Below are 13682 nucleotides of genomic sequence, written 5' to 3' on the forward strand. Positions count from 1 at the left end.
TCCTCTAAATCCATCACTGTCAGCTGCGACTTCATTGCTAATCTGTTTCATACCTGCTTCATGGGAAGACGGAGCTGTTTTGGACGATGATGTGACGCTTCACTTTTGTTTTCGGCCCGGATTTAGGAGGCCCTGCAGACTGGAATCTGATGTTATGATCCCTGCAGACTGATTTATGTGCAAACGGAAGACAGATGGCGCAGGGGACGTCCCTGATGAGTGTTCGCTCGTTGCCAGTCACGGAGATACAGTGATTAGGGAGTGTTTAAGTAATTATGACAGCATTCAATGTCCGCCTTGTTGGTGGACGCACACATGGGGAACACGTTACATGTTATTTATACCAGACAACGGGTGCACTGTGTTGTAATTATTTGGGTTCCCAGACCCTGACTGCAGTTTTGACTACAGACATGTATACGACATGAAATACAGTTCATGCCTAAGTAAACTTCACTCAGACCTCATGAAATATAGAGCGACCTGTCTGTGGCTCTGTTTGATTTGGAAAGAGGTCCTCTTTTTGGCTTTGGTTGAAAAACAAGCCACCAACATAAAGTGTAAGTTTGTCTCGGCTACTATTTATAAATCTATGTATGAAGCACTATATGTGCAGATGTATGTGCGTTAACCCCTGGCCCATTGAGCTTTTCCACGGAGAGGGATTTGTGCGAGCAGACAGTGGGTGGGTTTCAGTCCTGGAGAGGAACTGAGGAGGGAGGAGGGAGGAGGGCTGAAGGCATGATGAAAAGCCAACTCTGAAATTGATCGATGTTTTGATCCTACTTGGCTGAAGTTGAGTTGAGCCTGCTGCAGGCCAGGCTAAAACAGCCAAAGTTCTGAGAAACAAACATGATCAGGATGATCACACAATCATTCAAGCAGAAAATTACAACCAAAAAGCAACATTTTTGGGGGCTTTCTTACTCCCTTCTCACACTACTTCCTGTCTCTTTCTTCCAACAGAATCATCGACCAGCTTGATGGAGTCCGCCTGGTGTGGTCCCTATTGAAAAACCCCAGTGCAGAAGTGCAATCCAGCGCTGCATGGGCCCTTTGTCCATGCATTAACAATGCAAAGGTACAGTACAGTGAAGTACATTTGTTTTCGGCCCCTGTCCTCTCTCTGTGAGTGAAGCACACCTAAGGCAGATGGATTATAGCCTCTAAATCAAAGAGGTCTGCAGGGTTCGTGTCGTTTCAGAATTATCCCACTCACAACACTGAAGCCCGCTTATATCACCATGCTGCTATCCTAAGCTCTCCCTCCAACCTGCTGCTGCTGCTGGGAGGTTAGCGGGGGCAGAGCTGTGTCAGAGGGGGCTTACATGAACTTCGGGCTAATATGAAGCAGAGAAGCCTCCTTGGCACACTGGGATCTGTGAATTGGGAAGCAAGCAGGGAGAAAGGCTCAGTAATATCCTGTGGCATGGCTTCTGATTTCCCCGCTGAAAATCTTGCCTCAACATGCTACCAGTTACAGAGATTCACAATCGACACATAGGGCATAGGGTACCAGACAAGTTCAGTGAAAGCGCTTTTCTATTGAAAAAACTGCAAAAACATATTTGTTCATAAATAAATAAATATAAAAACCCACAACATGGACAATAATACTTACTATACATATAGACTTAAATAAGAAAAACTACTCCGTGACACACTTGAAAATGTTTGTTGTCAAGTTGCATTCAGGGTAATTTAGATAGGAAAGAGAGGACGTTACATGAGAAAGACGACATCTCGGACTCATATGCATCGATTTAGATACTTTTTTTTAAACTGACCATCTTGAATCAGCATGTTTGCAGGAGTTCAATGCTAAATCAGTGGAGAACTGTTCTTAAACACGAGCAATATGAAAATTAGGGTCCTTTACCCTAGTCCGTCAACTCTAATTTCTGTTACACATTAGCAGGTCTTTGATCCCCTGAGCACTCCCAACTACAAACGTAATGTTGTTCTAATAGATTATCGCAGTGATTAAGGTAAACAGCATGTCAGTGGGACAATCTGGGTTAATTTAAACAGTTATATTGGGCCCAGGCAGGTGTCTATGGGGGTCTGGGTTTTTACTCTGGCTGGAATTTCTCTGGCCTAGAAGTATAGCGAAAATGATGCATGGCAACCATATGGCGGGTCTGCGGGTCCACCATTGAGCGCTAACAAAGTTTGACAATGTTTGTCTGGTTGTCAGTTTGCCAATTTTGAGGGGAAATTCATGAACATGCTTTTTGGGTGATTTTTCTGGGACGGGGGCAATGACAAAGGCTAAATAGTGCTCTCGGCCCGTGGAGTTGAGGAACCTGATACAGCTGCTTCGGTGCAGCCGCTATTTAGATAAAAACCCCATGTGGTTTGTGTTAGCAGTTCCATAGTGGATTTATGAGAGAGCCGAGGTATAAATGCATCTGCTGGATGCTCCATACTGTACTGCCTCCACAGACAGATGCTCTTCCTGATGCCCACAGGTCCACAACCTAAACTCACACACCATAAGTATACTGTCAAGAGTAGTGAATCATTCAATTATCTTTATTCTCCAATCAAGGAAGTAGAACCATCCCAATCGTATGTAATGGGGTGTATAATTAATTTGCCAGGACGCAGAGGTACATTTAGGTGCTTGATTTATTTTTCCTTGACATTATAGCCATGTATGTTATAGAAGCCTGATTGCTTCAGAGAAAAGGTCAGGGCACGCGTCTGCCATTCTGAGCTTGGCTTAGCTTGAGATCACGCACAGCAGATAATGTGTTTTCTATTTCATTTCATCCTTGGGTAAGAGGAGGAGGAGAGAGTGAGAGGATAGTGAGAAAGGCCTTTCCGTGTGCAGCCTCATAATGTTGCGGTTTTCAGATCTGGGGGCCATGAAAGAGATTCTGGCTAGTCTATCGCAGCTGGTGGCTTGAGAGAGCTTCCTCTGTCGCAGGGACTCCCGGCCAGCCGTCATCAGTATTCCTGAGGAAAGACTTCCTGTGAGTCTGGGGGTCAGCTCCTGGCCCCGGCACCCCTCTCTCTACCCTGCACTGCACACATGGCTCATCCTCTGGCACGCCATCACAGGGCCCATACACCCTGGCCCGGCTCTCAGCTGTGAGCTCTCTGTCTGTGCACCCAGGTCTCCAAAAGTACCTCTACACTGAAACTGTAAACCATGCACTGCTTCTTGTCCGTGCTGAATTTGAAGAAATCCCTTAATTTATAGAATGAAGAACATTGCATGTAACAAATGCTCGGCCATACATCAGCTCTGGACATGCTGATTGATGTTGAAATGGACTAAAATTACGCCTGCTTTATGATTTGCATCCATAATTGTATGCTTCTTGGAACATTTCAGTTCTATTTTCAAAGCTGAACATCACAGACTCGGCCACGGTCATGTATTCTCCCATGGTTGGCGATATGGTGATTTCTGATTTTAAACAGCGGCCTGATGTGCCAAGCCATACTGCAGCCAGTGCCTCCTCCAGCTCTTCCGCTGTGGTTCCCTCAGCACGCCCCACCAGCCTGTTGGTTTGGTAGGCATTGCCTCAAAAGTGGCTGAGAGTCCTGTGGTACCATCTGGTGCCATGAACTCAAACCATGAGGCCTTGTGTGTGTCTGTCTGAGGCGAGCGTTTCAAATGTCACCTCTAAGCTCTAAATTCTATGTGTCATGTTCGTTATGACAATTAGAGGTTGACAAAGATGTCAAACGTGTTGCTTTTTCGCCCAAATCCACAACACAGTTGTGCTGTAAGAGCGGTTGTTGTTGTTTTTACATATATAAAGATAGGTATACTTGCTAGTTAGCACTAATGGCACTTTGAGTGTTCCCTTATGTAAATACTTTGCTTGCACTTATTCAGTGTTCTTTGTTTTGTATGCCTTTTTTTCAAATACCCCTGGCTGCCTCTCCTCTTTCCCAATCATTACACTACCTCCCTCTTCATCATCCCTGTTGCTCATTTTGACAGAGCCTAGGCTAATAACAGACTCTCTGACTATAGGATGCAGGGGAAATGGTGCGCTCCCTCGTCGGTGGATTGGAACTGATTGTTAATTTGCTGAAGTCAACAAACAACGAGGTGCTGGCAAGCATATGCGCCGCCATCGCCAAAATAGCCAAAGACAAGGAGAACCTGGCAGTCCTTACGGATCACGGGGTCGTCCCGCTGCTCGCCAAGCAGACTAACACGGTAAGTGCACCCCACTGCTGGAGACAAACAACAAGGTTTTACTATTCAACAACACTGCACTTACTGTCAATAAACAAATACCCCGCTAATGAGAAAAACATAGTTGGATTCTGCCAGGAGCCTCTTGCAGAGCTGTAGTAGAGCTTGTTATTCTGTACATTGTAAAGACTGGTCTCCGGGGGCCAATAGCATCCTGTTCTCCTGTTCGCAGACTGATGACAGGCTCCGTCGCCACCTTGCTGAGGCCATTGGTCACTGCTGCATGTGGGGCAGCAACAGGGCGTCTTTCGGTGATGCTGGCGCCGTGGCCCCCCTGGTGCGTTACCTCAAGTCAAAAGACAAGGAAGTCCACCAGAGCACGGCTATGGCCCTGTACCAGCTGTCCAAGGACCCCAACAATTGCATCACCATGCACGAGAAAGGGGTGATCAAGGTCAGTGGTAGATGGATTCACGACTCATTACTTCTGCTTTTTTGGTAGCTTATTTTGAAAGTACTTATTTATACTTTATTTGGTGATTTCAAGACTATATCTGGCATAATTACATTGAGGAAAATGTGCTTTGGCGTACCGTCACCCTTGTTTTAGCGATGTGTGAAAAACACTGAGTAATAAACTTTGAAAGGCTGCGACTATTTTCAGAGCCTTTGACCGACGGAGCAGAAACAAAGTGGGGTTTTATTCGGCGGCGGAAACATGACTCCACTTTCTAGCCGTCATGGGAATTCAGAAAAGCAAACAGCTCAGTGTGTGCGCAGTGCCATTTCTCCGGTAGACCCTAGATGCCATTACAACACAAGTCAAAGGGCTGTAGCTGGGGGTAACTGTTGCTAAGGGCTGTTCCTGGACATCAGGGTAGAATGCAGCAGCGATATGGTTCACGCCAAAGAGTGGGGTCGGAGCTGTTCAAGGCTACAAGGGAACAATGTTTTTTTTTCCGACTCTAAAAGCTACATCCGCAAGCTTTCTTCTTCACTCCAGTTGTGTCGAGTTCTTCCAAAAAAGAAACAAGTATTGTTTTGTCTAACGTACAAGCCTGTCAGGCTGTTTCCATGCTCCACTCCAGAGACTGTTTATGTTTGTCTCTGACAGTGATGTGGAGATTTTATGTTAAGATTTCTCTGTAACTGATGTCTTGTCGCAGATGATAATGTTCCCATATTTCAGCATTTTGGGAAAACATTGCTATCTTATTCCATAATTCAATCATGTTTCACATAAAAAGACTTTCACATGAGAAATCTTTTTGTGGCCCCCCATAACAACTGCGATATATATTATGAAGTGGTTATGCCATTGCAGCCAGAATTATTTTTCCCATGTTCATTAAATGGTGTGCTTTAGCTTCATCTGCTGTTATAGTGAATGTGGTTCAACACCAGCTATAATTGGTAGCTGGACTGAACATTGGGTGTTCCAAAACAGTTATGTCCAATTTGCAAAAGTCGTTAAGCTGAATGCTTTTTGTAGTTCGAACCACGACAAAAACTAGACATGCCTTCCTTTTTTGCTCGCAGTGTGTGTCTATTTTCGAAATTCTAGTGTTTGTATGGGCGTGAGTGTGTGCAAATGCGAGTATTACCACCCTCTTTAATCTTTCTCCGAGTTTGCCCTTATTAATGTACCAGTTAGGAGCTGCAACACCACTTCATAATGTATTTTTGGACTTTTAAAGAGCTTAATTACCAAAGGCCACGTAAGTGCAGCAGCATTGCATTTGTTCTTAATCTCAGACATTGAAACACAGGCAGCCTCATTGTTCAGTCTGATACCTGCCTGACCCCGGAGGAAACATTACAGTGTGAGAGCATGTCAATCTTCTCCATACTGTAATGCTCTGCTTCATGATATACAGGCGACTCGTAGACAGAATGTGTTAAAACAATATCTCCAGTGGTTCTGAATAGGTTTATCGAGGATTGATAAAGCGCCCCGTGTCTAATTTACAGCCCTGTGTGACTGCCTCTTTTATTATTGCAACCATATTTCAAAGAGCTTTTTCTTTGCCACTGAGAAGCTTTCAAAACATGTTCACCCACGTGTAGTATACGGTTTCCAAACGGGCGAAGGTCTCGCTTACTCCAACGTTGGTTTAGAAAGTTACTTTCCTGTCTAGCACACTTAATGGTGTATAGCCTGCTCCCTTAAGATCCACAGAGGAAATCATGCATTGAAAAGAAAGTATTTCACACTGGAAAACACATCAGTGGTCGTCTCCTTCCAGAGCCTTCCAATTTGGTCCAGAATCAATTCATTCTGAGTTTGAACCTCACTCTCATTTGTTTTGGACACCACCTACTTACACAGGTCCTTTGTTTCCTAAACTTTTCTGTCAACATGCTCTCAGATCGGATTTTGTTAGAGAAAAGGGATTCAGGTGCTCGTTCTCTCACAGGAAATACATAACAGGGGAAAGAGAATTTTTCAGCTGAGAGATGAATTACCCTCCCCGTTTGATTTGACATCCACTCTTGGTATCTCACAGTTTTGTTCATGTACAAAATCAACATGCCGTCCCCCTGCGCTTTACAGCACTTCCAGAAGGACTTTTGCTGAAACCATAAATCCTTGTAGACAGCTTCAGCCAGCTATTTGTATTAAAGAGGCTCTTTCACGAGAAAAAGATTTTCTGAAGTAAATTGATGAAAATTACAAAATGCGGATGGTAATTATTGATAATTTTCAACTGAAGGTATTCCAGTGCGCGGCGTTTGCCAAGTCGTGGCATGTATTTGAGGCTTTTGCTAATGTAAGTGAGAAAAACGTTTTGCACTTTTGTTGCCATGAGCACACTTCTGCCCCGGCGCAGTTAGTGTTTGTTTTATTTATTTTTTCTCTCCCACGCGGTGTGACTTCAGGAGTGAAAGTGCACAGTGAGGCTGTGGGGGGGCCGAAAATTACACCAAATGTAAGGGAAGGAATAAAAAAGCAAGCAGAGCATCACAGGTTTACTTCTACGGTTTCCTACTATCCGCTTTGCGTGTAACATGACTTCAGGTTGTGGGTGTGGTGAGCAGATGATACACGGGCGGCTCTGTTATGACTACCATGTTTTTGAGATCAACGGAGGGTAACGTTTTAGAGCCTTTAACTAAATCATCTCTCCCTCACGCCTGGACTAGAAATGTCGAGCCATGTTCTTTATGTTTCACAGGCAGGATTTCTATTATTAATAATGTAAAACAAAATGAAAATCTGCTAATGGATTGTAGGTTTGAGAAACACTATGAATCAACCCACCATAATATTGAGTCTGGAACACTGTCTCCGACCCAAACCATGTCAAATACAGTGAATATGAATTGTTACCATCAAATCAGTTAAACACCCAGATGTATGTTAAAGGATCTTGAACATATCTTCTTTAATAATTGTAATGTAACGTTAAATGTCCGCCCCATGTTTCTTTCTTTTTTTTAAAGTGTATTTCACTGAGTGAGTGGAGATTTGAATACTTAACATTAAGCATTTCCACATGTTTCAAAGTTTCATTCCCCCCCCCTCAAAATAAAAAAGAAATACGATGAAAAAATGCAAAGAATAATAAATTAATTAATGAAAAAAACATCGAAACAGATAAAACAACAAGCAGTTGATGAATAAAATGGTGTCATTGCACACTATTGCATCCCCACTCACACTTACAAAACAAACCGCTCCTCCCATTTTGAAAGAGGCAGTTTGTTGGAGAGAAATCTTTATTACAATTGCAAGGATTTTTAATATCCTTCAAAGTCTTTTTAACTACCCACATGTTTCTGTCTCAAACATTTGTCCTTGTTCATGCTCAAATGGAGCTGCTGTGATGCAAGGGACATCTCAGACTTGATCTGACAATAAAATGTATAATTTTTGAATAAATAATAACATTTTAATTCTCATCTGCCATGTGATACGACAGGTTAGTCCAGACTGAAAGTTTCCCCTTAAAGTCATTGATTTGAGAGCAGCCCACCCTCCTCTTCGTCTTCCTCTTTAGAGACACAGAAAAAGCAACTTAACAGTCTCTGGCTCGCTGGAGGCTGCAGGGAATGTTGTTTACTTTGACTTCCCTCACCAACTTCCCCTGAGCCCAGCTAAACACTGCTGTCTGTTTGTGCTGTTTGCCTCCTCAGTGGAGTCTAGAACATGGGAATGCTGGGATACAGTGTGTGTGGGGGGGGGGGGCATAATGGCTGTCAGACCTGGCACATGGGAATTTACTAAACCTGCAGGCAGCCGTGGTGCAACAGAGCGCACTTAACACCGCGACACCTCCTTGTGCGATAAGGTGTGCGTGTACACATGCAACAAGTCCTCCCAGACTTCACCCCCCTCCCTTTAGCCAGAGGGGGGAGCGTGTTCCGCGGCTCCCTTCTTGGAGGTCAGGACTCACTGGAGCTCTCTGAAGTGCAAAAACCTCAAAAACTCACGACTTAGTTTTTCAAACACGGGCAAGTGTTCATGTCAGGCAATATCCAACAAGAGGCGTATTATATTCCTCGGGATCCCAGCTGGGGGGGAAAGAGCGAGCTAGGAAAAAGGCCGCAAAGAGAGACACGCTTATCCTAGCCTAGCTGCGCGCTTCGGGAGACCTTATTTGGCGACGTCTGAATAACATGCTATGAGGTTGGCAAAAACGCTGCCTCTGGCACTTCTCAGGCATCCTCTCTTTCCACAAAAGAGGCTTGTTTAGTGGGCTGCATGTTTTCTGGAGTCAGAGGATGTAAGTTTGCTTTTGGAGGTGTTTTGGATGCTATTTAAAAGTCATATCAAACCCCAAAAGCAAATGTTTTCAGAAGAGCTTACATCTTGTACTGCTGCATTCCTTTTCCCACAAAATAATGTGATGATAATCAGGAGGAAGCATATTATTTTTCTCAGTTTTTCAGCTGGACTTATACTTTAGGTTCACAGCCCTTTCATGCTCACGCACACAAGCTGGCTCACCTCAGCTTTCATCTGTTTTCCTTACACTGTTTATCTTTGTGCTGAAAATCCTGGGAATGTCTTCACTCGGCTTCTTCTTTGGCGGTTTGCTAACCACACAAATGTGCCGAGAGGCGTTTAAGGTTTGTGTGTAATACGGAGAAGGGTCGGGGTCAGCCTCGGCTCTGCTCTGACATGCATACATGAACACAATGATAACTGAGAGGAAATAGATTCTCACGTTTGTAGCACTGATCAGCCGGATACCGATGAGGTAGGAGCCAGTGCTGGACAGGATGGGAGAGTTTTGACTAAGAGGGAGAGAAATTGAGAAAATGGAGATTAGCCAGAAGCTTTTAGGATCATTTTATCAGTGGCTGGATGAGGGTTTTTAAAGGGGCTTAGTTCTTGGATGAGTTCCTCTGACGGTGACAGTCTACATATTGTGCTCGGGGTTGCTCAGGATCAACAGGGATGTTGCATTGCTGCGCTGAAACCAGGGAAACAATCCTGACAGTGTTTGAACACCACTTGTAAGCCTGTTGCTTTGTGAAAGAAATCTTCTTCTAAATCCTTTTTTCTTTCCACAAGGCATTGATATATGGCGCTTAAAAGTGCCTCCGACATCTCAGCAGTAACTGTATTTATCAAAGCTTCATTATGTTGAGGAGCGGGGAGTCCTTAAGTGCTTAGTTGAGGGATGTAATGTTGCCGTTGGTTCATTATGGATGTAAACAAGAGCATACAAAATAATTGCAAGTGTGGCTTAGGAAACCTCAGTGGCGCACCATTGTGATTTTACCCAGAAGCACACACTGAACGAATTTAGATTCATCCATTTAGTATTTACGCTTACATTTACTTTTATTTTGACTCAACCTCACAGCCGCCCACACACACAACATAGTGATTTTGCTGCAGATAAAACAAGAATAAACCTCCAAAACACATGGTGGTATTCCATATATCCAGTGTGTTTCTTTTTGCTTGTTTCTGCATAACCCTTTAAAAATCTTTAAATGTTCAGTTTTATGGACCCAATAAATGAACCTCCAAAGATAGAGGTTTCTTTAGAGCGCAAACCTTGTTCTGCAATAAGATCTAACGAGATCCATTACACAAGCCACTAATAGTCGGATATAATCTGACCTTTAGAGCGGTGGAAAAGGCTGTCAAGTGGTGTGGTTCATGCTCAGGTTTTTAATGTCGAGCCTGCCCTGCACGACTTTCATCTGAACAAACTTACAGAAGCATGTGCGCTCGCAGCTGTAACCCCTTTGCTGAGGCATGGTTTGGAAGGGTAAAGTTGGACACACACACTGAATACACACACACAAAGAGGACCATGTGCAGCTTTACACTGTCGCTGCACAGCCATATCTTTGAAGGATATGCTAGTGGTAGTGGACGTCCGCTAACAAAACATGTGCAGAAAGCTACTTTATTTAGGATTTAAGGTGAATTGGGACACTGTTGGAAAATGATGATTCTTTTGGATTGTTGGTGCATCCATTTCCAATAATATCAGCCTTTTAAATATGCGCTATCAGTGTTTATCACTACTATTCTAATGCTTCAGATGGGCCACACTGCACGTACTGTTGCCGAGTGAAACTTAAAATTAAAAAGAACCGCACCACAGTTGTAAAACTGAATGAAATGTTATGTTTTGAACACAAAAAAGAACATAACAACTTATCTAGGCAACACAAATACTAGATTTACGAAAGGATTTGGGTTTGGGTTAAAATAACTTGTAAAATGAAGTTAAACACTTTGTTGGCGTCCTACGTAACACCAAGAGAAGCCTCATGGGCGTGAATCCTGCGTTTGGTTTTCCATCTTTTGACTTACCCCAAACTCCAAACTCCACCCTTTTGAGTATCTTGCTATGTATACCATGTTACCTGACTTGTGCCTTTTATCATGTCATAAGAAAACAGTTTGTTGTCTTGTTTTGTTCCATCTTTCCTTGTGATAAAACCAGCTAGTATGTGTACAATGCCCCTTTAACCCATAATATCTATCTATACCCACTGACATCGCCTATTTAATAGGCTGGTAACATCCAACCGGGTCCTCTGTTCCTGCTGCCAACTGTAAACTCTGTCCTTTGTACCCCTGCAGCCACTCATCCACATCATGGGCTCTGATGAAGATATGCTCCAGGAGACTGCTGCTGGCTGCGTGCGCAACATCCGACTCCTGGCCCTGGCTAATAGGAAGGCTGTGTTGTTTAATTGACAGTCGATGATCACAGCATCCCTGGAAATCTAACAGGGACTGCTCAAAAAACGACCTAAGAATCTGTCTGGTTGTACCTTATTTTACACTTACCTTCAAATAAAATGTATAACAACTACCACAAGTGTTCTGAATATGTTGTATGTGACAAAGGTTTCAAATAAAATGTTCTGTCTTGACTGATGTGTGTGTATTTATTTGCGCGCCTGCTTCCGTTCTAGCGGGCACATTTTTATCCAGAGCTCCGTGTTTACATCAACTACCTCATCACGAGTTCATACAAACATTTTAGGAAGCCCTCTCCTCGCTCTCTGACTGTGATAATAAAAATAAACGCTTCTTGTTAATGTTTGATCTCACGCCAAATACCCCGTACGTTGTTCAGCGTGAAACTCTCGCGTTTTCTGCAGTCACATTCCGTAAGTAATCCACACAAGACCACAGTATCTAAACAAGATCCACATCTGCATCTAATGCAGTCTGTAGACTTCTGTCCTTGCAATGAGACATTAAAACACAGAGTTACTCACCAGCTCGGAATACTGCACAAATGTTCTGTACAAAAACCACATGAACAAAATAAGAACACTTTAATTCAATGATAAATGGTAAAAACACAACTATAACAATTAGGAATATGAAACTCTGTCCTGTCTCAACTAAATATATTATGTAGAGGAATGAATCAGGATTTTCCACATTACTTGCAATTTATTTAATCTAATTTGACATTCTTTCAGGGTATTTAATTTAAACTAGCTTATTATTTTGTCAGTAAAAACTAAAATGTTGGAGATATTTTGCCAGTTGTGATCATCTCGCTACCAAAGCACTTGCATGCATCGACAATAAAACTATGTAATGAAGGATTTACTTTGGAAAATGCAGAAAATTGCTGTGCTTTTTCCAAAAAGTAATTATTTGTGTTGCTAAATATCTTTTTTAATACACTGCACATATTTAGACAATGCCACAGTAATGATGTGTGTGTGTGTACGTCATTGCAGCTGATCCGGTTTCGTCTGATTCTTTTGTCTTCTATTCTTGTTTATTATAAACAGGCCATGTCAGGCTTGACAGCGTTCTGCACAGCAGGTTTCAGTAAAATACTTTTGGCCTCCGCCGCCGCTGCCCTCTCGCGTGTCTGTCAGCCTCTTTGTCTCTCTGATCCCATTGTCCTGGTCCCGGTTAGCTCAGATGCTCAGCACCCAACCACAGAGGCTGCCACAAACTCCCATGGGACGTTCATCATTAATATCAGCCACGTGCTAAGATAGAAAATTAGCAAAACATTGAAAATATGTGGTTGAAAATCTTCATCACTCTTTGAAGTTTAAACACAACCAGCTGTAAGCAGGGGTCAGTGGAAGAGCGCGTATGGCGGAGAACTCTGAAGAAGCAACTTCCCTGAGAAAAAAACGTAACTAGGAGCTGAAGGAAGCCACTGTCTACGAATCATTCAGAGCAAATAAACTCACAATGATTAATGGCTCTTTAATTCCATGCAGCTAGCTTTATAACCTCTGCGACATACCCAGTGTCAAATGTGATACTGTTTAAAGGGAAAGGATTTAGTCAATTCAAACAAACAAAGAGGGAGACATTGTTTTCTTCTTTGAGCGTTGCATAAAGTTTCCTTTTCTCATGCAGATGTTTTTTTTTTCATGCTTGTATATTTAGCTATCTAATTTCTCATGAAATTAAGCCTGTTTCTAGTTTCTTTAAGAGTTTAAAGGAATATATCAACATTTTTTGGAACAGATTATCTGCTTTGCTTCCAAAAGTTAGATTAATTTAATAATATATAATATAAAATACAATATTTATCTCATATTTGTACATCAATTCTTGGTCTTTTTTAAATATATTTTTGTATATGGACAAAACAAAAATAATGGGCTTCAGAGAATGGTGTGCATTACATAGCCAGGCTAGCTGTTTCACCCTGCCTCTAGTGTATGCTAAGCTAGGCTAACACATCCCAGCTCTAGCTTCATACAGTACAGATATGACACAAATATGATCTTGAGTTTCTCATCTCTCTCTTGGACGAAGAGCGTATAAATACATTTGACAAAATGTTAAACTCATCCTCTCACTAATCCTGCATGTTGAAGAATTTGGACGTTCAATTCTACTGTGTTGTAGTCATATAGGGTAACTGTTGGCTTTCTGTAGTAACCTGATGTCAAAGCAAACAAGAAACCTTTTGCAGAATTACTGCAAATTGGCATCCCATCATACCTTAGAACTCGGTATGGTTGGTTTGCCAAATGTACAACACTTTTTCTAAAGAAACGGTTCTTTAATATCCTTTCTGAACCTGATATTAAACCCAGCAGAGCA

At 42.6% G+C, this 13682-nt stretch overlaps 1 protein-coding gene across 1 annotated transcript in view; it reads left to right on the forward strand.

Moving 5' to 3' along the window:
* The window catches only part of armc4 (armadillo repeat containing 4), a 40656-nt gene extending 29202 nt beyond the window's left edge, over positions 1-11454 (forward strand). Inside the window, exons 18-21 of the mRNA XM_034132564.1 lie at positions 967-1081; positions 3995-4183; positions 4395-4616; positions 11220-11454. Coding sequence (XP_033988455.1) covers positions 967-1081; positions 3995-4183; positions 4395-4616; positions 11220-11336 — 643 coding nt within the window. The 3' untranslated portion in view covers positions 11337-11454. The remainder of the gene's footprint in view (positions 1-966; positions 1082-3994; positions 4184-4394; positions 4617-11219) is intronic.
* The last annotated feature ends 2228 nt before the right edge of the window (positions 11455-13682 follow it).

Source organism: Trematomus bernacchii, unplaced genomic scaffold (assembly GCF_902827165.1).
Source record: "Trematomus bernacchii unplaced genomic scaffold, fTreBer1.1, whole genome shotgun sequence".
NCBI classification, from domain to species: Eukaryota; Metazoa; Chordata; class Actinopteri; order Perciformes; family Nototheniidae; genus Trematomus; species Trematomus bernacchii.